Here is a 25694-nt window from a genome sequence, read left to right as displayed (position 1 = left end):
CTCGAAGCGGTGGCATGTGTAAATGTGCGTGTAAATTTACACAAAGATAGAGTATGTATGTACCTATATAAATATTACGTCAGCTCGGCAGACCTTGGCCGAGCGACTCTATACCAATACAGTGAAGTGAGGTTATCTTTGTAGATAGGACGTCGTGTTGTAGCGAATTTCCGTATAAAAACGTAATAATGACTTATGTATTATAAGGATATAGATGAAACATTAGAGAATTAGCATAAAATGCTATCAATTGTCTTACATAAGTTTTGTTTACTTTAATTAATCAAACTATTTAAATAAAAGTCTACCATTTCTAGTCATAAAAAGTGTAATACGATTAATAAATATGGCAAAGAATCTGTTAAAATCCTTGATTCTTACCTCAAAGTCTGTAAAAAATAAATCTTCGATTGGAATCACAAGTGTATTATTTTCTCGGAGGCTGCACATGGGTGACGTAAGTAACGTTTGAAATATTTAATTAAGTCAATATTATTTTAAAACACTTTTCATTTCGTTCATGTATAGAACAATAGAATAATATAATGTGGGATAATTAATGCAAGATTTTTTATTTTAATTATAGTTAATTTTTAAATAATAAATAGTATTTATATAATTATATCTTAAATAGCTTATCTATGATATTAAAATACCTGTCTAATAGGACCAATTTTATATTTACAAAGATAAGATTCACAAAAAAATATATGGAAACAAATCTCAGAATCAAAATCTATGAATACCTCAGGCAACAAAAAAGAGTTCCTACACGGGTCTTATGAATTCATAGTTGGACTTTGCTCTTCTTGAAATCCTCTAGATTATTTTTTACTAGTCACTAAACACGCCATCTATATATCTATAAGATTAGATGTCTCAAAGTAAAACTAATGCTATTCTACAAAACTATAATTGTTGCCGTTAATAGTCTCTTGAAATATTATTCACTACTAGCTGTCCCGCCCGCGACTCCGTCTGCGCGCAGTTAAATAAACTTAATAAGGGTATGAAAAATAGATGTTGGCTGATTCTCAGACCTACTCAATATGCTCACAAAATTTCATGAGAATCGGTCAAGCCGTTTCGGAGGAGTACGGGAACGAACTGTGACACGAGATTTTAATATAAAAGATTAGCATTTAATACGTAAAATTGCGCTTGTTTGCGACTGGATCATATTGTTGCCGTGATACAAGTGAGTTTTTATTGAACCAATTACGAGACGTATCTGTTTACAGGCAACTCCAAAAGAAATAAAAATTCCTGTGAAATGGGGTCATGTATCTGGTAAGCTTTGGGGCAATGAGAACGAACAGCCCATCTTGGCGCTGCACGGCTGGCAGGACAACGCCGGGACGTGGGACACATTGGCGCCGTTACTATACAAGAAACGACCCATACTTGCCATCGATTTCCCGGGACACGGGTTATCGTCATGGTACCCACCTGGTACGTTGTCTAAATAAATCTAATAGTTCATTGCGGTAATGTATAGGTAAAGGGATAAGTTTCATATCTTCTAATGTTAAGTGTTTACCTTTGCTTGATCGATATTCATACTTATCAACTTTTTTAAAACCCTCGGATTACAAATAAATTACCTTATCATTGCTGTGTCTACGTATGATGTAGCTAGTTATGAACCTATATAAATACTGCTAGATAATAGAAATATCGAACGTATTTTCGCAAATCTGTAAGTGCAGTTTGTTAAAATATAAGTAAAGTAAACTAATATGGTATACCTATAAAGTTGGGAGTACTTTCCCTGTTTGATAACGTATACAGATCATACATGATTTTAATTTCGATGTACTAATGTGTAATTATATAAAATAATTTCCAGGTATGGTGTACTACCCATGGGAGTTCGCTCGTCTAATTCTCTATATAAAGCAATATTACAAATGGGAGAAAATTTCGTTTCTCGGTCATTCGATGGGATCTATTGCCGCACTTCGCTTTGCCACCTTGTTCCCTGATGAAGTCACCTTTTACATCGCCATCGACAGCCTAATCGCGGACGATTACGACTTGAATGCAGTCATCGATAAATATCCGACCACCGTGTTGAAAATGCAAAAGGCACAATCGCGGTTAAACGATGAGCCACCTTCTTATACCCTAGATGAAATTATTAAAATCTGGCACAAAAGCACAAGGCAATCTATCGCCATGGACAGTGTTAAGTATTTATTAACGCGAGGTTCCAAACCTTCGATGAGTGACCCTAACAAATTCTATTTTTCAAGAGATTCAAGATTAAAACACACCCTATTTAATCCGGAAGACAAGCGTTTCGTGGAAGCGATCGTTAAAAGATTGACATGTCCGACTTTATATGTAAAAGGTTTGGACTCTCCTTTCGCGTCAGATGACTTTTCTGTTGAAATGCGCGAACTGATTAAGAAGACAAATCCAAAATTCGACTGTCATTTAGTGCCTGGAACACATCACTTACATTTAAATGAACCTGAAAAAGTAGCAAATTTAATACTGCCGTTTTATGAAAAGTATAACTTAATTAAATAACTATATTTTACTTCGTAGTATGTATTTATTTATTTAACTTAATATTGTGATAGTTTAGCACAATCTATACAGCGTTTATTAGATGGTTTTCGAGCATTAGAAAGCCGTAATCGTATTAATAGACATCTTTTTGTAAAAAGAACAACAAGACAGTATTACATTCATAGCGAATATCGCGACACCGATTTCGCAGTTCGATTTCTTTTGGTTGTATCACAAATGTACTTTGGACTATTCTTATCAGCGACTATAACGATTTGCACAGAAGTTTATCGAGATAAAAACCATAAATAGAATAAGTTAGCTTAATTACACTTTACAAATATATTATTTTATTTTGTTTTAAGTGTCATAATTTTTCAAAGCAATGTTACCAAAGGGCTGTTCGTACTTAGTACTAAACTTTAAAAAAGTTTTAAAAATACTAATAAATAGGGTAATTTTTCAATAAGTAGAAGAGGATTTGGATTTTGATTGTACTAGGATAAGAATTATTATCAAGTTATATACAAGTCGTTCATGTATACCTAAATGTTGTATTGTGAATTAACAAACTACTATTATAATATATATATAAACAAGGACAAAAGAACTTAGAATGTGTAAATAAATTATCGTAATATTTTCCTAATTAAAAAACATATCAAACCCTATAATGTAAACAACTGATTTCTTATACCTTATTTCCAACTGTGAGTCTCCACTTCTGAAAAACATTAAGGGTGTGAGTATAAATTTATAATCATTTAAATACAGTAGAATCTCGATATATCTCGAATGTCAAGGGATATGGAAAAAAAATCGACTTAAGTAGAAATTCAGAATATGAAGTATTTGACGGGGAATTCCTCATCATCAGCTCACTATACGTCCCCACTGAGGGGCTCGGAGCCTACCCCAAGTTAGGGGTGACTAGGCCATAGTCAACCACGCTGGCCAAGTGCGGGTTGGTTGACTTCACACATATCATTGAATTTCTTCTCAGATATGTGCAGGTTGCATCACGATGTTTTCCTTCACCGTAAGAACGTCGGGTAAATGTACATATGTAAATCGAAAATCGAAAAACACATTGGTACATGGCGGGATTCGAACCCTGGACCTGCAGATTGCAAGTCTAGTGCTTAACCCCTGAGCCACCGACGCTCTTCCTGGTAAGATGTAATTGGTTCTTACTAACTTCGACTTGAATAGTCTAATTTTCTAATAAAAGTTATCAAGTATTTTTATTACAATGACTATGGAGGAAAATAAAATTTTTTGCTCGAGTTACAAAGTCAAAATAATTCGAGATACCGAGTATTTAAGGGTTCAACGGAAGGTAATGGAATATTTTTCGACATAACATGGTTTGAGTTAAAAGAGAGTTAGTGATTCCACTGTATATTCAAAATCTTATACTAGCGATATCATATATATTGCTGTGTAGTAGAGCCTATCATATACTGATGGTAAAAGATAATAACATAAATATGAAGTAATATTAATAAAATAAAATGTTATTTAACAGTTATTATTATGTGCCAAATGGAATCCGTAGTTTATGCCTAACCCTTAGGGTTAGAGGCGTGAGTTATGTTGTTATTTTTATTGTAACTAACTTTTAACTAATGATAAAACAGCATAAAGTTTAATTCAACAATATAATTATTTTGCATTATAATCACATTCAGCTCACAGATTAAATTCTTAAATATATAAAACAGCATAAATAACAATATTATAAGCTATCATGTACCATTTGTACTTTGATTGGAACAATCTTCAGTTGTATTTGATTCATTGGAACTGTTGCAGATATATACCCCTTTTCGATGTGGTAACACATCCAATATTGCATCCTGCCATGGAACACCTTCGCAAACTCTTAGGACTATCTCAAACACTGAAATAGAAAATGTCTATCTTACTAATATTATAAAAGCGAATGTTTAGATGGATGAATGTTTGAAGATGCAGAACCGGTCCAGAACCGCTGGATATCTATGAAATTTGGCATAGAGATATAGCATAGTCTGGATGAACACATAGACTACCTTTGATCCCGGAAATAATTATGGTATCACATGGGAAACATGTAATTTGTTTTTTTATAACTCAATGGGTCCTAGATATAAGGCCAAAGTAACAAATAGATGATTTTTAATTGTTTGTGTTAAAAGCTACCTCTTAGTTCAATTAACAACATGCACTAAACAAAATACATATTTACAGGTGTAAATGATAATTTTTTGCTGAAGTAAAAGGGTCTATGCAGCCTATTTTCCTTTATGATTGAAACTTTGAGAGCCTCTCCTATAAAGTTGTCAATTTGAACATTGGCCCTTATTCATAGGAGCCATCAAACTAAGTATTGAGTTCGCCTCGACTTTTTCTAATTTTTTTAATTTTTGTAGATTTTTATATATATTTAAGCTATGTGTTAACTTCGCTGTGACTATTTAAAATGTAAATAAATTTATAATATATATATATAAATGAGAAACTTACCATGATCAATTGTTAAAACTTTTCTTGTTTTCATATTTACATATTTATTTAATGGTAACTGACAATGCCTTATGCCTTGTTCTACAGCAATCTTATGACATAGTCCCTGGAAATAAATAAATAGACAAATAATAAACAGGTTTTTACTCTTATAAAGAAATAAAAAATGGCATATTAAAGGGATGACATATGACAGTCATAAATATTAAAAAGCTAGGTACATTTTATGTTTAAAAACATAACTGACTGCACCTTTAAACATCATAGGGAGTGATTAAACTTTTTGTTTTTAAGTTGGTAAACACATTACAAAGAAATAACTTAGGCACATAGTCCTTAAAATATGAGCAACAAGCTTTAGTTTATAAATAAATCTAATGGAGATATAATTTATACAGCAACAATTGTCCATCATACTGTTAGGATATTATCTTAGAAATTTTGCATTCATGTATGATACCTTATGTTGATTATGATCCACTAAACCACCAATTATGTAATATGTTTCTTCATCAAACTTTTCAATGACATTGTCTGACTCACTTGATAAGTATACCAGTTTGTCTTTTGGAAATATTTCTGTATAAGGTTGTTCATGGTATTCAATCTAAAAGTATGAATCAAGATAATGTATAATAATTAAAATATAAAAATTAAACCAATAAAACAGTCAAAGTACTTACATCCCAGTTTTCAAAACCATTATGCCGTGACATATCACTTTTTGCCTTCTCTCCAAGACTTGTTATATGAAATTGTAATGGTGTTTCTGACCGCCTATTTATTGAGTAACATCTTAAAATTTGTTTAATCACTTTAAATCTATCCTTTTCTAACATGAGATGGTCAAAACTAAGGTCAATTATAATTCCAATGTTCTTTTTTGGTTTTTCTAACTTCATTTTCTTTAATGTCTTTCTACTAGGACCTAGATCAATGTTAGCCACACGTGCGTTTCTTCTTCTTTCTTTCGCACGCGCTTTTTCTTTAGCACGTTTGCCTTGTTTATTATTTTCCCATCGAACTTTTTTTAACCATTTTCGCATTTGATTCTTTGTAAACGGTCGTGGCAATTCGTTACCTTCATCGTCTTTTAATCCCGGATCTTTACTAATATCGAAAAGTGTGTACTGACGGAAATTTTTCTCCGCACCGAAGTCCAAGTATTTAGTTTCATTTGATTCGAACTCCATTTTTTTTACTTGTTAAAACTTAACCGATACTAAAATTTTAAATACTATAGGAAAATAGTTCCCTTCGCATTATAAAAACAATAATACGAATTATACGGAAAATTATTTTTAAATTGTTTACGAAATCAAAATCACATGAAAACCATGCTGTATCAAATCAAAGTTAAATGTCATTTCCTTTATGACACTGACATACGTCGTAATGACATTGACAATAAATCGTTTGAAAACATTTGTGCCAATGCAAATATTTGACGCAAATTAACAAACATGAAAATCTATATATATTTGTTATATATATTGCACATTTAATGAAAAAATACCAAGTTATTCTATTAAATATTTCTTGATAAATATTTAATCATTCGCACGATACCGAAAGCCCTCAGTGGCACTACTGATTTGAGCTGCCTGTGCAGCTTAAGTTTGCACCTTTTATAAGTTGAAATATTTTCTAAAAAACTTACAGAATTAATGTTATATATTTAATACTAAAAGATACATTTCAATTTCTACTCGTTTGTAATTTGATGAACATCATTGAGAGATCTTTTCCTTAGTATTAGGCTTATTCAAATCAGTAAGACCATTTAACCTTATAACCCCGAAGATATGAGTGCTCCTACTATTTATTCATGAAGATAAATTAATCAAAGTATTATTTTAACAAAAAATATAGACAGCAAGTGCAAACGTGTACTTAATAAAATAAAAAAAACAATGTCTGTAAGTATATGTAGTAAAACCTAAGTAAAGATAAAAGTAGATTTCTACAGTTATTCAGTCTTATATAATACATGTTTGATTATAAAAACATTGTCTTAAAGAACGAACAAATATTACACCTGATATCCAGTTCAACAATTTGCTAAGTGCGATTAGCTCAATTCTTTTTAAAATTTCAAATAATCAGGATCGGTACCAGTTATGGGGCGGATGTTTCCAAGAAGAGCCTTCGGACGTCCTTCGTCGGCTAAACGACTCCTTATGCGTGGACGTGCGGCTTTATCAACAAGACATCCGGGGAAGCATAGCTTGGGCCCGCGAACTCAATCGCTGTGGCTATATCACTGATAATGATTATGAAGCTATTTACCAAGGTTTAAAAAAGGTATGAGCAAATTACATGTAGCAACGGCGCTTGCGTACTAATACAGGAGAGACTGTACCCAATGAGGTATTCTTATAAGACCTATCTTGTGCTATCTCCCAGTAATAACCTCCCACTAATCAAGTAATGGTATGTAAGATAAGTGAAACTTTTGTTACGATTTCATGTTAGTGAAATAAAGAATAAAGAAAATTGTGACTGTTTTCTTTATGAAGGTAGAAACGGAAATATCCGAAGAGTTGTGTAAGAATGGTCGTCTAAGCGATGCGGAGGAAGACATCCATTCGGTGGTGGAGCGGCGGCTGTGGACGCACGCCGGGGAGGCTGCGCTGCGTCTGCACACTGCACGCAGCCGCAACGACCAATCCGCCACAAACACCAAGCTCTGGATGATGGATAATTTAACAAACTTAATTAGTGAAATCAAAAAACTTATAATGGTATTCATTTTAACAGAATTACATTATGTCAGGTCTACTACATGAAAAGACAAAACATAATAAACTTTTCGTTCCAGGTATTAAAAGACCGTGCTGAAAATGAAATAGACATTATAATTCCTGGTTATACACATTTGCAACGCGCTCAGCCTATCCGTTGGAGCCATTTTTTGTTGAGGTATATAGTACTTATTTTTAAATCAATATAAGTATTTGCTAAAACTGAGAAGAATTACCTCGGTAACATTTCTGTCGAATTCTGCCGTTAAAGCCTTTTAGTCTTTTAGTCTTAATAGTGTTGTAACTTTCAATGTTATCAGTTATGCATGGATGCTACGTGACGACGTGCTGAGGTTAGAGGAGCAGCAGTGTCGGCTGTCGCGGTGTCCCCTCGGCAGCGGCGCGCTGGCAGGCTGCGCTCTGGACATAGACCGCGAGAGATTGGCTCGCAGTCTGGGCTTCGAGTGCGTCACACCTAACTCTTTGTTCGCAGTTGGCTCGAGGGATCATATACGTAAAGTTCTCCAAACTTAAGTTAGAATTCCGGAACAAATACAATGTCATTAACTTATTTCTATGTTTCTATACTCTATATATATTTCAAACGGTCTGTAGATACACTAGTTCATATTTCATTTGGAAAAATGTTTAATCTATTTTTATCGGAGAGAATTTCTTTAAAAAAATCTATAGTTTAAATTATAAAGCAATTTTAATTTACGATGTCTATCACGTCTCAGATCTAATAACTTATTATCATGTCGTCACTGTATAACGACATTGTCTGTTGGGAATCTAAACAACTTCAAATTATTTCTTGAATAATAACTGATCCATTATTATTTTATGCAGTGGAATTCCTCAACTGGTCATCGATGTGTGGCATGCATCTAAGCAGATTAGCGGAAGATTTGATTCTATACGGCAGCCAAGAGTTTAACTTGGTTAAGTTCGCCGACCAATTCTCTACGGGCTCTAGTCTTATGCCACAAAAACGTAACCCTGACGGTTTGGAGCTCATAAGAGGTGCAGCTGGTGTTTTACTCGGCGACGCCATCGCTTTCAGCTGCGTGCTAAAGGGTCTGCCAAGCACTTATAATAAAGACTTGCAGTCCGATAAAGAGATCATGTTCAGATCGTATGACAAGTTGCTGGATTGTTTTAAAGTTGTCACTGGAACTATAACTACAATGAAGGTGAATGTTTCATCGTGATTTTTTAATTAATGATTAATAATAAAATATGTGACATAAAGCTTAGTCGCTTACTATCAGGTTAACGCGGCAAGAGGTGAAGCGTTGTTAGAATCTGGCATGCTGGCAACGGACATGGCACACGCGCTAGTCCGGCGGGGAGTACCGTTCAGACGTGCCCACCATCTCGTCGGCGCTGTGCTGCAGCGGGCCGCAGAGCTCGCTGTTGACCTTAGAGAAATGCCCCATGAAGAATATATAGCTATTTGGTAAATATGTATTATAAAGAAAGAAATGAAATTACAGAAATTCCATATTTTCACCTTAATGGTTAGCACATTCCAAACAATTTTAAGGAACAATACCCCTGGCGATAATAATAAGTACATTTGTTCCAGCCCTGAATTTGGAAGTAAAGCGGATATTGAGAAGCTGTTCTCTTGGGAAGCGAGCGTAGAACAATATGTTAGCACAGGAGGAACTGCAAAAGCAGCAGTAAAGCAGCAAATAACGCAATTAAAAGAATGGTTAAAATAATATGAAGAACCATTTTGTAAGCCATAATAAGATGAAATTTTGTTACGAAGTAAAATTTAAAGTTATATGAATTAAAAAAACTGTTTGATTTTACATAGATTAGTTTTAGTGTACGACTGGAACATCAAAAAAATAATTTAGGATCTGTCTGTACTTATGAAAAAACTTCATATATAGGACCAGTTGACATTTTGAGAATGAAAATTGCGAAGTACCCCACTTAACGTAATCCTCTTTGAGTAGGTGTAACGATAATGTTTATTGGGTTTTTAAGTATCGATCATTCTGCATTTTGTACAATCGATTTTCATTAACAACTGGAAGCATCGAAGCGTCGCTTTCATATCTAAGATAAGAGTGCACAGGAAAAACTATGGCTACGAAAACTGTGGACTGTGGAATCATCGATTCTTTCATAATTTCTATTATAATTTATTACATTTTTAAATAACTTATATTGCCGCACTCAGAATGTTAAGTGGTATGTCATTGTGTTGATTTAATATGAGAAATCTACATTAGTGATTAATTAACGTCTTTCTGAACAATAATAATTTAGAAAATAATAATATTTTTCTGTTTTTTTTTAATGTGAAACAAATGAATCGTACTTTAAAATTGAAGTTATAATAATCCATTGGCGCACATCAGATGAATCGTGTCGAAGTTGTCTATAAATACATAAAAACACGCAAGTAAAGGAAGGTTTGCGAGACGTCAGGGCTGCGTATCGCGGCAGGACTGTCGCAAACAGCGCGGGATATTACGCCCGAATGCTCCGCGCCGGTGGGCCCACCCCAACCCCAGATTACCTCATCCACCCACCATAGCAAAGCAACGCTCGCGCCTCGGCACTCCCGCCATGCATTCTCTCATTCAACCACAAACAACCGTACAAACAACTGAATTGTTTTTTCGCGCCAAATTCAAAATTTACCTTTAGAATCTGTGAAGTTTTTTTTTTAATTTGTACGTGTTTAACATAAGGTAATTTATGGTTAATTTCTGTGGCAAAAAATTGTTTTCTGAAAAATTATGTTTTGATGAAATGTTTTAAATTAGTTGAAATAAAATGTAAAAGTTAAATAAATTTAAAATAATTGCGACCGTGAATGGAAGCTGACAATCTGAGATTCGAATGTGTGATAACAGAATAACGTATGAGGAATTTAAATGTGTAAACTATATCTTACAATTATATTTTTCAGTGTTATTATTAAAATTTCACCTCCTAACTAAACATGTAATGTAAAGAGACCTAAACCATAGATGACAATATTAATAGAGATAATTTTAGAACACTAAATTGACATCTAATTAATAGTCAGAATTAATAACTAGTACTAGTACTTTTATATTATTAACCAAAAGGAGGAGGTTCTCAATTCGTCTGTATCTTTTTGAGGTTTAGTAAATTCAGTCGACATTAAATATGAAAAACTACATCTAATATTTTTAATATAAAATATTCGTTTTGTTCAACTCATATGGTTTAGCATAAAAAAAGTTTATCTTAACTACATTAGGCACCCCCTGGTATGTGGCAATTTGTGCTATGTGTTTTATGGTCAATATCAATTGTTTCAGAATGAGAACAGCATGGCGCACGTTGGCTTATGTTATGATAGTTGCTCTTCTTCCACAAGTGTCGCTATACAACATCAAGACTGACGTAAACTTTACACCTTACCTCGTCAACAAAGAGGTATTTGACACACTTCCATACTTTATTTACGAACAGGTATTACTCGCCCTAAGATTAAATTAAATTTGATTTCAATCTCGTAGTGTTGATAGACATTTTCTAAGACAATTAACTATGAGTATTGAATGTCGAAAAACCTATAAAAAAACACATTATAATATTATATCACTTTTTAAAGGGGATAAAAGGGATGAGATGACAACATGTTTTTGTATGTGTTTGATCAGTGGAAACAAACGGTTGTTATGATTAGTGAAATAAAAAGATTAAGAGACATCAATAAAGGCGAAGACGAATCACAATTAATATAAATATTTTGTTGCGGCCTCGGTTTTACATCTTGTTGTTCACATTTTTATATTAAACTAGCTTTTACCCGTGACTCCGTCCGCGCGGAATAAAAAAAAATACACACAATATAAAAAAGTTCCTATATCCGTCTCCTAGTTCTAAGCTACCTCCCCATCAATTTTCAGCTAAATCAGTTTGACCGATCTTGAGTTATAGTGTAACTAACACGACTTTCTTTTATATATATAGATTTAATGAAAAATTTATTGTGTAAATATTTAATCAGTCCATTCTACCACGTTCAATATTTTATCTGTGCTTATCCCTCTTGGTGTTGTGTGATGGTTATTTCAATGGTTTCTCGATTACACTCGAAGTAAATGTAAAAAAAGATCATGATATTTGTACGTTGTCGGTACTTAAGATAGATTTCTCATACTTTTAGCGATTTGCTTACAATGGAATAAAATTTTAGTACAATTGTATTAATGTTTACAGCTCTTGTCTGTACTAAAACGTGAGCGAATTAAAGTAACCGAAAGATACAAAAACAAACATCTTTATTGTCTTCAAAGTATCAAATGTCGAAAAAAAAATGTGGTTTTTCTGCAATTTCCATATACGAATTCTATTGAATAGCACTTAGAATCCTACTTATCTAGATAATAACGAAACAATATGTTTTACATGTCCATACATATTTTGCCTCAAAATGTCAGCTGTTATCTGAAGTGATCTAAATGTTAAAAAAAATATAGGTCGGTGTTTATATGCAAGTGACAGTTTACTCGTTTACTAGTTCCATGGCTCCATGACCCACGCATTGATGGTCATACTTTTTGAAGTACGATATGGTAAATATCGCAAACTATTTGAGGTAATAAAAACTAACGGGGTTTCCACAGCCGTAGCACCTGTATGAACATAAAAACAGTAGCGACGTTAGTGTAGGGCGAATTGGAGCGACAGCCCAGGGCGCCGGGAATAAAGGTGCGCCACAGGTTCCATATTCAGATATGAAGGGGCGCCTGCGATGCCCCCTAAAATATACTTTGGAATATTACGCCGACACCGAAAAAGGGGCACCGCAAAAATCTGCCTCAGGGCGCCGGAAAGGCTAACACTGTCCCTGAAAATATTAATAATTCTCAATTTCACTTATCAAGTGTAACTAAAAAAATCTATATTCTTGTTCTCCACCAAATGTATGTTCATATATTACTCTCCTTGTTACGTAAATTTTGAGTACATGAATGTAGCTCAATGTATGATTAATTTGTAGCATTACTTTCAGTACGTGCGTCACATACATTCGATGGTGAACGCGTACAGTAACAGAGGCGATGGTGCGGGCCGGCTGGTGATCGAGACGAACGCGCTCATCGACACAAAGTACCGCACCTGGAAACGCAACGCGGACCTCATCAACTCGCTACTCGCGCTACCGAAGGGCATGAACGAAGCCGGACGCTAAATGCCCTAATTACATCTAGCCTCGTACCTTGTTAATGTCTTGTAATAAATCGATAACACTGTTAAAAGTTGACTTTTTCACGAACATTTCATATTTATTTACTAGCTTTGTGCTTTTTATTGATTTCCTTATCGTCCACCGGGATGGTGGGAGGCGACTTCAAATTAGATGCGGTTACACCTTTATGAATCACGTGGACGCAGTAAGGTTGGGACTTTAATTATCTTTGAATTTCTTTGCATATGTGCAAGTTTCCTCACTTGTATTCTATTTTCTCTAGACCACAAAAATAGTCTGCTTTAATTTATTTAATAATTAATTAGCACTTTCTTAATTTTTTCGACATTTAATGCTTATCTATAAAATTCTAGATGAATACCAAAAGAGGATTTTATTTAAATAAAAAACTTTTTGTATAAATTTAAATTTATTATACAAATACCCTACATACATCAAACCACTTTTACATTCGCTCTCAAATGATTTGGTACTATTTTCAGAATTGTAACAACAGTATTATTGAAAGAACAATATCCACTGTTACAAAATACTTATTTCAAGATAAATGTTTCGTACATTTTATAAATTACAAAAAATATGTCATTTTCAAGAATTCCATATAATTTCCGCGGGTGTTTTATTTTGTATGTACAATTAATTGATATCATCTTGGTAGAGCAGATTTAGCGAGATGTAACGAGTTTAAACTCATTTGGAACATAGTCCATAACATTATTGTTTTCCTCAGATTTTACAGTGCGGACACTAAAGGTATTTCATATAAAAATCGAGTCGCCCTAAACATTGCCCATTTTGAAGAAAATCTAAAAATTTATATTCATATTTGCCTTGAGTTCGAATTTATGTAGTGCAATAAACACATAAAATAAAAAAGTCTCTTCAAAGAAAATAATATTTGTTATGGCAGTTTTTTTTTTGATCATCGATTGACCAATACGTCTAGAAATTACACATTAAATATTTAGTCATACATTGGTTACAAATACAATCTACAAAACAACACAACCAAGATGATAATCAAATGCCATGAAAATTAAAGTAAAGTTAAACGCTCCATTAATTAGCTAACTTCGCTAAATATTGACTAAATACAACGTAATTACAAAAAATATTGTAACAGATGTTACAAACATTTTATTACAGACATTAAATTGTAGTTCAGAGAAATAAGACAAAAGTTGACAGGTTAAATTATCTCAGTTTTTGATTCCTAGTTTTTTTTTACACAAAAAAATCACACTATTTTCCTTGAGCGCGATGACGCAAAGTATATTTTTAAAGGAGTCAATATTTTCATCATTGTTTTACATAAACATTATACACAGGCAAAGTTTTAATTTTTTTTTTCATTTAAACATTTTTTTTGTCCAAGATGGATTGATCTTTTTACTTTTTAGGTTTTTATATATTTTTTTGTATACATTAGTTTACATAAGTATAGATTTTTACGCGTAATACACTATACCATATTTTCTTGCATTTGCACCTATTTTTTAAATCCCTTTCATTACCAAAGGACATTTAGATTGAAAAGTATGTTGGTTTATACACTTTTAACGTCAATACTAGGTGAAACATATTGAACTATCCTTTCACAGGCTCTCATTCACTTTGAATACAATAATTTCCAGTGAATGAGGTTGGTTAATTTGTTTAATTTTTCTATAGAGAAGATGGTAAATGGGCGAGAAGTCATCTCACATTGCTAAAATAACAAAGTAACCGCTGCCCATAAACATCTACAGTTAAAAGGTTGCAGATACGTTGCCTACCTGTAATGGTCAGAGGAGAGGATGTGCAAAAAAGGTATATCTGTCTTTGCCTGCCTCGTCAAGTCCACCTCCCCTTACCATCTATCACTTCAGAAAAGGGTTGAGGTCTGATAATGTCAGTTTATTTTAATAGAAAAGGTAAGTGTTAGTTTAGAACTTGAGCGAGAACCCCGGGGCGACGTTGAGCGAGCGCGCGTGCAGCTGGAAGCCGAGAGTGTCGTCGGAATCGGAGCGCGCGTACTGCGCGTACGCAGCACCGCCGGCGGGCGGGCGCGGACTGTGTGTCGTGCGCCGGTTGCCCTCCGACTTGGCCGGCCACGTCGGGAACATCGCCGGGTCTATCGCTACCGGTTGCTCCTATAACAAAATTAACAAGTCAAATCAGCAACTAGTGGGAAAAATTGATCGGAGTCATACAAATGTTTTTAATTCAACTAGGTTTTTTATAAATAAAGACCTTGTTACCTTAAAATAGGCGTGTTCTAACGCCGCATCAGCCGTTAGTCTTCGGGCGGGATTGTATGTAAGAAATCCTTGCAATAGAGACAAGCCAGCTTCGGAGAGCAGGTCGGATCCGATGCGCTGGCGCAGTCCACCCGGCGGGTGTTCCGCAAACGTCATCTTCTGCACCGCCGGTAGCTCGTTGTAGCCCGGCCATAACAACTCGGACGGAGTACCAAGATCCTGTTATTAATTAAATTACATGAGACGTGAGTAAAACTAAGTTTAACGCAAATAACACTTATTTAAATTGCAGTACAAATTTTACCTTAAATATACGATTTAGCTGATCGACTTCAGACTTTCCGGGGAATAAGGGGTTCATTGTAATGAATTCAGCAAATATGCAGCCGACACTCCACATGTCGATGGGCGTGGAGTACTCTTTACAGCAGAGCAGCAGCTCCGGCGCGCGGTACCACAGCGTCACCACTATGGGCGTGTACTGGCGGAGGGGCGAGCCGTACTCACGCGCCAGGCCGAAGTCTCCCACCTACCAAACATATACAAAGTTTTCATCTAAATATAGATATAATGAGTACATATTTTCGAAAGCATACAAGTCATAAAGTACATTTTACACGAAATAAAATCTAAAATATTTACCTTTAACACTCCTTTGTGTGATAAGAGAAGATTACTTGTTTTAAGATCTCTGTGCAATATCCAGTTGTCGTGTAGGTGATGGACAGCCTTCAACAGTTGTGTCATTAGACATTTTATCTCACCTGTAAAAAATAATATAGGTTGTAAATAGTTAAACAGAGATCATTATTATATAAACATATTTCTGTGTCTTTATAAAATAGAAAGAACAGAGTTAAAATTACTGTATTAATGTAATGTCATTTTAAATCTGCTTAACTTACCAGGTAGAAAGACTTGTTTCTTTCCCCGCATCGTTTCCATGAGGCTCTTCAGGTCGTGTTCGACGTAGTCCATGACGATGAAGATCTTGTCCATGTTGGAGCCGACGACGATCTCCCGCACGGTCACGATGTTGGGATGCTGGCCCTGCAACAAGCGACCGCAACGTGCGACTCGTTAGATGTGAGCGTGCCCGGGACACGCAGCGAACAACCATACGAAGACAAATATCTTTTTTTATATTCTGCAGACGACATTATAAAAAAAAAGAACACACCTTATTAGTAATGCAGTAAAATACTATTAGTTAATAAACGATTTCTAAAAATTTTTGAAACTTTCTCGTTTACAAAATGTATCTATTTTATTATTTAAAAATAGTTAAGCGCTGTTTAATGATGAACGTTACCCTTATTATTATTTCTTAACAAAATTTATTAATACAAATGAATTTGAGAAACAGTTTCTATTAAGACAGTCATTGGACTGAACATCGGGTCAAACTAGTTAGTACATAGTCATTTACTAGACTTAGGTTTTTTACTATCTGAAGAAAAATTTGTATGACTGCAAAATACTGTTACATCCATCTTTGTCACTTTACATCCGCGATTTTCGACCCGTAGATACCTTTTCTATCATAAGTTCACCATTTTCATTTTAAAAATCAAACATATATGCGTGTTATTGTGACATCAAATAAATATGCGATAAGCGCAACACTTTCTTCTTTGAACAATTATATGCCTCTACAGATTGCCCTCTAAAATGTAATAAGATCAAAAATGTTCAAAGCAACAAACATTTTGCTAAATATTTCTGGTAAATTACTGCAGAATATTCGATCACAGGATAGCGAATTCGTTTCTTTGTACAGTTAAGGAATAATACATTATTAATTAATTTGCACTATTCATATAAAATATTAATAACCAACGATTTGTTTTAACTATTTTAAAAGCACTCCATCAACACAGGTAACATGACTTTTCAAATCAAAAAATAATCTAATTTAGTATTTAATAGAAAATAATGTAATGTGAAAAGACGCAATACTTAAAAATATAAAAAACATCGAAAATATTGTTTGAGATGGCGATGCAAATATTTTTTCTCTCGTAAATATTGAATTCACAAAATCCGCTGTTACAACAAGAAAACTATAGTTATATTACGCGTAATTTGATGAATCCAAAACTTGTCTCATGTAAAATAATTTTTGTGTATAAACTTGTCATGAAATTAGACATCTTTGATTTCATAAATTCAGTATAATTCAAATGTTAAATTATATGATGGCATATAAACGTTATTGCGGAACTATAAGCAACCAAATAAGGAAAATGTCTCCTAGAGTTATTTTTAGTTTAAAGTGTCTCATGATCTATTCGATTCTAAACCTAGAAGGTCCCAACTCATTCGGCTACCCTGTTTATTTGTTGCTAGATGTCGCCCGCGACTTCGCCCGCGCGGAATTACAAAAAAACTTAATAAATAGCCTATGTGATCTTCCAGACTATGCACTACCTCTAAATCAAATTACATAGAGATTCATGCAGCCGTTCTGGAGACACCTTCAAACAAACATCCATCCACCCATCTATGTATACATTCGCATTTATAGTATTTTAAGTTTTAACACTAACATTAACTACTAGTTAGTTCTAACACTTGGATAATTACCATGTAGATTACATTAAAAATAACAAATAAAATTAATGACATTCTAAATTGAGACAAATTGGGCTGCAATATACTTGAAAAGGAACAAAGGAATCTTACTAATATTATAAATGTGAATTTTTGGACGTATAGATGGATGGATTGATGTTTGTTAGAAGATGTCTACAGAACAGCTCAATGGAACTCGATGCAATTTGGCATAGATGTAGAACATAGTCTGAAAAAACACAGAGAGGCTAATTAGTATTTTTTTTATTCCGCGCGGACAAATTGGGGGGCGACAGTTAGTAATCATAAAAAAGCAGCTTCATAACCAAACTAAACGATGAATTGAAAAGTAAAAAAAGTACTTTATAATCAATAAATTCTACATGACATGGTATCATATATAAAATTCTCGTGTCGTGGTGTTTGTGGTTAAAGTCCTCCGAAACGGCTTGACTGATTCTCATGAAATTTTGTGAGCATATTGAGTAGGTCTGAGAATCGGCCAACATCTATTTTTCATACCGCTATTAAGTTTTTTTAACTGCGCGCGGACGGAGTCGCGGGCGACAGCTAGTAATGTATAAAATTGGAGTGTCTGTATTAATATAAAAAAATCATCATAGTGTTGTTAACAAAAATCCAATTTTAGAAATACTTGTCTGTCTACTACTAGTACTGAAATAGTTGTGCGCGTTTCATCACCGAAATGGCTGATGGGTCTCATCACAATTTACTATTGCTTTGGCGTAAAGAAATAAAGGACGATATAAGTTCCTGAATTAATACATTGTAAAATACAAATAGACCTTTGGACAATATCAAGTTTTTACTTTTAAATAATTAGCTTTGTCAAAAGAACACTAAACGAAATAAATTCAGGAAAATATTAATTAATAAGAATACATTACAAAAAGAAAATTAGAAATGACCGACCGAAATTAGACCGACTTACAATCTATTTAACATTTTACATGAGACATAGTTTTTAGTCAATAATTAATATCTACAACAAATTAAAAGAAAACACTTAAATATAATTAAGCACTTAGCATAATAATTAATCATTGATAGATAAATTTTTATAGGATTAGCATGACACAAAAGTATGATTCAACATTTTATATATGTGATGGACTTAAATATATAAAGAAATTATATTGTAAAATGTCAAAAGTTTTTACTAAGTTTTTAAAATAAAAACTACATATTTTTTCACTAAATCTTAAAAGTACAGTGGACATGTACGCATTAGATTTCCGATTGTCGCGTTTTTTTTAAAATGCCAACTTATTATTAGTAAAGTTTATTACTACTTCATAAAATTTAACTTCTTTGCAGTGTTTAAGGTAAAAAAAATATTGTTGGTCCATCAATGTATCAACAAATACCTGGACATTCGGTGCAATGCTTTTTGTGCTCATATTACCCAAGGTCTGCGATTCATAACCTTAATAAGGACGGATAGTGGCTAATAAAAGAGAACAGTTGCATTATCATTTTGGTCTTATTTCATGCCACATTCATTTGCAAAATTTGGAGAAGTCAAATTGGATAAATTAAAGGAAAAAGGAATCGAACAATGTTCGATAACCTCTTGAAGTCTCGCCATAAAGTAACAAACCTATGTTTGTATTTATCATATCCTATCAATAACCAACTGATATTTACATTAAAAACTTTACATTTATTCACTGAAATTCAATATTTTTCATTTAATAAGAACATTCTACGATATTTATACAAATTTGCACTAGTCAAATAAAACTTTTAGCTATGATGTTTTTTTGAAGCAAGTGCACATATTCCTACTGTATCTGTCAGTCGGTGTTAGTCATTGCCTATCAATTGCAACGCATTGAACAGATATATTATGGTTAATTATCAATTTAATGGCTTCATTGGATGTATGATTCAGAAAATAAAATAATCATAGTCAATATAAATGTCATCTATATGGGCAGCTAAGAGTCCAAGCAACAAAATGACCTATTACATTTCAAAACTGAGCGACAGCGGCAATGAGATGACATTATATCTCTCAGTTGCACTACAACGACAATTAATTCACCTATCACTTCCCAACTGGGCTACAAAAGCACTTAGATGGCTTCTCACATCTATAAACTGAAAACAGCGGAAACTGAACGACCTATCACATCTCAACTAAGCTACAATAGGAATTAAAATACCTATCACATCTCAACCTAGCGATAACGTTAATTAAATGACATTTTACATCAGTCAGCTACAACTGCAATTAAATATCATATCACATTTTAACTTAACTACAATGGCAATAAATGACCTATCACATCTCAACTGAGCGACAATGGCAATTAAATGATATATTGCATCTCTCAACTGAGCTAAAATGGCAATTAAATTATATTTCACATCACAAGTGAGGTACAACTGCAATTAAATGACATATCTCTTGTCTGAACGGAACTCCAACAGTAATTACATGACATATCACATCACAAGTGAGCTACAACTGCAATTCAATGACATGTCTCGTCTCAACTGAGCCTCAAAGGCAATTAAATGACGTATCACACCTCTCAACTGAGCTAAAACAACAATAAAATGATATTTCACATCATAAGTAAGCTACAACTGCAATTAAATTTCATATTAACTGAGCTAGAACGGCAATTAAATAAAATTTTACATCACAAATGAACTACACTGCAATTAAATGACATCTCATGTCTGAACTGAGCTACAACGGAAATTAAACGATACATCACAAGTGAGCTACAACTGCAATTAAATGACATGTCATGTCTCAAGTGAGCCACAATGGCTATAAATGACCTATCACATCTCAACTGTGCTACAGCAGCTAAAGGTAAAACCAAAAAGTTAAGCAGTTGTAACTGCAGCTAAGAACTGTAGCATAGTTTGATAACTGTACATTTCTAATATAAGAACATCTGTTTTATAAGAGTATGGCGAGGGATGTTTTTGTATGATTCAGCACAAAATCATTAAGTCATAGGAACTAATGAGCTTAATGGGTATTTTTTATAAATTCCGTTCAACTGTTATTGAGTATACTTTTAAGTAAATCTCTTCATTGACATATCAAATCTTTTCAGGAAATATTTCATTATCATAATCATTATCAAAGTTTTTATGTCAAAATAATGTTGATTAGTTTATGAAAATTCTATAGTGTCACTAACATATTTAGTTTCTTTCCATGTTTCCTAGGTTTTTCAGTACTCACAGTAATATTCTATAAATTTAAATTTCCACTGTACTCGCCTTTTGTTGCCTCAAAATATCTTCCATCTTCTCTGATCTAAACTTACTTCTTTATAATCTATGTGAAACATATTTCTATCTCTTCATTTAAAAAATTTCTATGTCTTTGTAAGTTAATTATTTGTTAATCATGTTAAAAATTCCTAATACATATCCATTTTTTTCGTGCAGGAATCTTCTGTCGCGATGAAACGGTTACATTCAAACTGTAAGCCATTACATGTATTGACAACACCTTGATTGGTGAAACTGAAGTAGATGTCCAATGAACTGCAATTATTAGTACTTTGCTTTGAAACAATTCAATATAAAATACAATTAAATCGTCGCAGACACTACAAAAACGTAAAATATTAGTATTTTTATAACGCGTAAATAAAACATGTTATAAAAATACTTTAATCAAAGTAAAATCCTTTCAAGATATTTCCGTAATTTTATCTTACACAAAAACTTTAAACAACTAAAGCATATAAAATTGATAAGCAATTAGTTTTTAGATATAACACAGACAAAACATTGAAATTTTCTTACATGATATTCCAATAATACTAAAACAACAATTTATAAAAATTAAGATGTATATGTGGTTTTGTGTCATGCTAATCCCATCCAAAGTCAATAAAAAACATATGTCAAAGATCACTCTCTCTGACAAAAGACGCATTGTGAATACAATAAAATTAAAATAAATTGGTTATTTTTGCCATTAACACTTTCAGTGCCAGAAACTTTTCGACGCAAGTTCACATTCATACAAGAAAATTGTTGTGGCATGGAATGTGTTAAGTAACAGATATATTTATGGTTATAACATTTACCTTAATTCTGATGGCAGTAGACATTCACTTTAGATATGGAAGATATTTTATATAATTGCATCGCTTTCTCAACAAACCTTCGATGTTTATACTTTTATCTAAATGTACCATTTAAAAGAATTGCTTTCCAATGCACATGACGTTTGGACACAAAAGAAGTAGAAAGTATTGGAGATATTGTTTCCCCCCTGGAATAAATCCCTTATAAGATACTTAGGCCCGCCCGTGTATCGAAGTTGTTAACCCTTGCAATGGGGTCACACCTCTTAGCACAACCCTCTTCAGGTAAGAGGTGCCGGGCCTGTAGGAATAAAATACAAGGCATTAATAATGTGACAGTCACACATGAGCCATCGAGTGCTTACAGCTCGTGGCTCAAACAACCTGCTTAAGTTATGATAAAGTAATAAAGTTGTGAAAGTATACCTTCAACTGTTAGCACTGACGCATTACGATGGCTCAAGTGAGCTTACAACAGATAATTAAAAGAGATTGTGATCCTACCTTAAGTAAAGTGTTGATCTCCCTCAGCGAAGTGATAGGGAAACCCTCCTTCTCCTTTTCCATTTTTAAACGTTTCAAAGCCACTATTTCTTCAGTGGTCTTATCACGAGCTCTGTAAACAACTCCGTATGTGCCTTCTTCAATTCTATTCAGACATTGAAACTCCTCAACTGATCGACATCCCTATAAAATTAATATTGTTAGTAACATGTGAAAAAACTTTGCATAGAGTGTCAAATGCACTGCACTACCCATAAAAACATTTCTTTAATTTCTCAAAACATAAATACTTACATTAATATGACAATGGTGATATAAAACAAAATTTTTTTTCTTCATTCATCCTTTCAGTGTTTTTTTTTTTATTTACTTACATGAAATCATCTATTTTTAATAAAGGTTATAAAACTACAAGAGTAGACAAACACAAGAATAAATTATAGTTGAGTTAAATATTTTTCATAAATGTAGTTTTTACCTGTAAAGCAGGGAAATATGGTGGCAGCAAGTTGATTGCTTCTTCTTTTAATCTCAATTTTTCATCATCATCATCTTCCACTTTCTCTTCTTCGGTAGTCGCCTTTCCATTTTCACCAACAGGTGGCGGTGAAAATGAATGAGATCTACTTCTGCTTTTCGATCTAGAGTTAGATCTGAAATCATAAATAGGAAAACATTAAAAACCAAGTACTTTTAATAAAATAAAAATTTATAATTTCATATTTTCACTAATGATCAATATTCAAGATTGAATTAAAATCAAATTTTTATAAATCTATGTTTAATTTTTAAACAACACCAGAAACTTCTCTTATATTATAAATATACCTTCTGGATCCATGAGATGATGGACTTCTGTGAACTGATTTAGGTGAGGGTGATTTAGACTTGGATTTGGATTTATGTCTTGTTTTCTCCACATCTTCCTCTTTGTCACTTCTATCTTCCTTTTCAGATTTTTCTTCATTATCATCATCATCATCATCTGCTGATTTCGACTCAGCATCGGAATCCGAATCTGTAGTAGTCTCTTCATCAGTCTCACTATGTGAATGTTCACCTAAAATATTTTTATAATACATAATTGTTTTAAAATACAGTTAGGATTGCTGACAGTATCGATCCTCTAAATCAATAATCGTTTGACCCTCTTGCAGGTGTACAAGAGGTTCAAAATATTGGATGGAATGATAAACTTCAGTAAAATTTAAAATTAGCTAATTTCTCACAATACAGTAACTGGAATACAAAAAATAAAGGTGACTGTACATATATTGTTAATGTTACAATGATAGTACAATAAGGTACTGAGGTTTGAATGATAATAAAATAAATAGTACAATAATTACCTTCTTCAGGTTCTGAATGAACAGAATCACTTTTCATGTCTGTGTCACTTGCATCTGATACCGTCACAACAGAGTCATAGTTAGGGGATTGTTGTCGCTTTTTCTTGTTGGCAACATCATCTGGCGAAACCGATCTTTTCTTTCCACGACGACGACGTTCCTCACGTCGAGCTTCTAATTCGGTGCGTGATTCATGTTTTCGTTTTTCCATTTCTTTTTCTGTAAAATACAGTCTTTATAATATCAAAATTTTACATTATTTAAACAAATTTTATATGGTATATTTATTATCAAATTATTTGTTCATTAAATTGAACTTGTACTAAATAAAGAAAGTATACTCATTGTAAGTCTTTACAGAAAACATGTACAATGACCTACCAGCTTCTAACAATCGTTTTCTTCTTTCTTGTTGATGTCTATCCAATGATGATGAAGAATGTCTTTGACGATCATCAGATTTTGATTCTTTATCTGTGTAATCTGACTGTTTCTTGTCTTGATTTTGTAATTCTTTAGATATTCTTTTACTAAGTAATCTTGTCCGTAAATCTTCAAGCTCTTTATCACCAGAAGTTCTATCTCTATTTTCTTTCTCATTATGATTAGGTCTATTTTCTTCAGCTATTACCCTTAACCTAGATTCAATTTTCTCTGTTTCATATCGTTTTCTCTCATTATCTGCATACTTTTGTCTTTCACGACTTAAATACATTTCACGTTCCCTCTGGACATCTTTTTCCTTATAAATCTCTTTCCCTCTGTATACATCTCTTTGCCGTGGGGCTTCACGGTATGAAGGATTTTCCCTGTACATTTCCCTTTCCCTATAATGTTCTCGTTCTCTATAAGGGTCCTTTTCTCTATACACATCCTTTTCTCTGTACATTTCCCTTTCATGGTATAATTCTTTTTCCCTCATATCCTTTTCCCGATATGGATCTTTTTCTCTGTAGTACTGTTTTTCTCTATAATACTCTTTCGTCATATCTTCACGTTCCAGGTTTTTTGGTACCTCTCCACGTTTAGCTTTATCAGACTTATCACGTTCCCTGTATGAAAAAAATTAAATAAATGGTTATACAACTTTCAACAAATCAATCAAAATGCGTGAAATAACCAAATATTACCTGTAAAAGTGTTTTTTCTCTTTTCTTGATGTTACTTCCTTGTATCTCTCTTTTCCTGAACGTTTGTGATTTCTTTTGTCCCTATGTGAAGGTCGAATCACGGCTTGAGGAGGTTTAATTACCAATGAGTCAGCATTGTCTCTGTCCTCATCAGATAAGCTATGGAAGTAAAAAACTTTAGATATTAGAAAATAGTAATGGGGAAAACCATCCTTTTTGTTTTATAAAATGCACATCACACTATCATATCAAAGAAAGTTTGCAAATTTTTCTTTAATTCAAATCACTGTCAATTCATAACAAATACAAAAAGCCAACCTAAAATCCATTTCATCATGTATGGGGCTGCGTGCTAATTCTCCGTCTTCACTTTGGTCGTCATCGTAATTACTCATGGTATCCTCACCAGTAAACCAAAATCAAAGTATTATCACGAATAAATAACTAATCAAATTGTTTGTATCACACAACTGAGAATAAAAGAAACATGGAATTACTTTTATACGAGAATTAGAAAATTAGGAATAGAGTAATACGAAGCGATGCAAATGAAACAACACTTCAAAAAGACGAAAGAGAATTCGCCATTTTGTTATTCGGAGGATGACGCAGCCACCGCAGACTATAAATGACTATAGACGAGTATTTTATTAAAACTCAGATTAAATTGCTCATAAAATAACTGCTTTCGGTAAATATAAATATGCTTTTACTATCACTTATTTACAAACCTATTCTAGTTAAAGGTACTACTTGATTTAACTATTTTCAAAAAAATGTTATTTACAAAAGCTGTTTAAAACACGCTGTCAAGCGTCA

At 33.2% G+C, this 25694-nt stretch overlaps 5 protein-coding genes across 6 annotated transcripts; 3 read left to right on the top strand and 2 right to left on the bottom strand.

Annotated features, from left to right (window-relative positions):
• The first annotated feature begins 127 nt into the window (after nt 1-127).
• On the top strand, nt 128-3081 carry LOC106710732 (probable serine hydrolase). The gene is made up of 3 exons (XM_014502890.2): nt 128-457; nt 1242-1452; nt 1850-3081. The coding sequence occupies exons 1-3, from the start codon at nt 347-349 to the stop codon at nt 2533-2535; spliced, it is 1008 nt and encodes a 335-aa protein (XP_014358376.2). The 5' UTR covers nt 128-346; the 3' UTR covers nt 2536-3081.
• Nucleotides 3082-4025: 944 nt separating this feature from the next.
• On the bottom strand, nt 4026-6359 carry LOC106710759 (tRNA methyltransferase 10 homolog A). 2 transcript variants are annotated; one of them, XM_014502918.2, is made up of 4 exons: nt 5709-6359; nt 5486-5632; nt 5026-5131; nt 4030-4420 (listed from the first exon to the last, which is right to left on the bottom strand). In XM_014502918.2, the coding sequence occupies exons 1-4, from the start codon at nt 6216-6218 to the stop codon at nt 4266-4268; spliced, it is 918 nt and encodes a 305-aa protein (XP_014358404.2). In that variant the 5' UTR covers nt 6219-6359; the 3' UTR covers nt 4030-4265. The 2 variants fall into 2 exon arrangements, with proteins under 2 accessions (XP_014358405.2, XP_014358404.2); XM_014502919.2 differs by lacking the exon at nt 5486-5632 and having other exon boundaries at nt 4026-4420.
• Nucleotides 6360-6917: 558 nt separating this feature from the next.
• On the top strand, nt 6918-9543 carry LOC106710842 (argininosuccinate lyase). The gene is made up of 8 exons (XM_014503026.2): nt 6918-6944; nt 7132-7329; nt 7545-7769; nt 7847-7947; nt 8090-8283; nt 8622-8965; nt 9044-9231; nt 9361-9543. Exons 1-8 carry the CDS (start codon nt 6939-6941, stop codon nt 9497-9499), a joined length of 1395 nt encoding a protein of 464 aa, XP_014358512.2. The 5' UTR covers nt 6918-6938; the 3' UTR covers nt 9500-9543.
• Nucleotides 9544-10879: 1336 nt separating this feature from the next.
• On the top strand, nt 10880-13244 carry LOC106710843. Its single transcript, XM_014503027.2, has 3 exons — nt 10880-10904; nt 11087-11204; nt 12790-13244. The coding sequence occupies exons 2-3, from the start codon at nt 11088-11090 to the stop codon at nt 12967-12969; spliced, it is 297 nt and encodes a 98-aa protein (XP_014358513.2). The 5' UTR covers nt 10880-10904; nt 11087; the 3' UTR covers nt 12970-13244.
• Nucleotides 13245-14361: 1117 nt separating this feature from the next.
• LOC106710806 (cyclin-dependent kinase 11B) lies at nt 14362-25455 on the bottom strand. The gene is made up of 12 exons (XM_014502975.2): nt 25194-25455; nt 24876-25034; nt 24127-24797; nt 23746-23964; nt 23225-23456; nt 22875-23049; nt 22397-22579; nt 16133-16277; nt 15870-15991; nt 15532-15756; nt 15228-15446; nt 14362-15119 (listed from the first exon to the last, which is right to left on the bottom strand). Exons 1-12 carry the CDS (start codon nt 25268-25270, stop codon nt 14913-14915), a joined length of 2634 nt encoding a protein of 877 aa, XP_014358461.2. The 5' UTR covers nt 25271-25455; the 3' UTR covers nt 14362-14912.
• Nucleotides 25456-25694: the final 239 nt, after the last annotated feature.

This window comes from Papilio machaon, chromosome 4, assembly GCF_912999745.1.
Source record: "Papilio machaon chromosome 4, ilPapMach1.1, whole genome shotgun sequence".
In the NCBI taxonomy this organism is placed as follows: domain Eukaryota; kingdom Metazoa; phylum Arthropoda; class Insecta; order Lepidoptera; family Papilionidae; genus Papilio; species Papilio machaon.
Note: the sequence above shows the minus strand (reverse complement) of the source record. Positions and strands in the feature narration are given on the sequence as shown.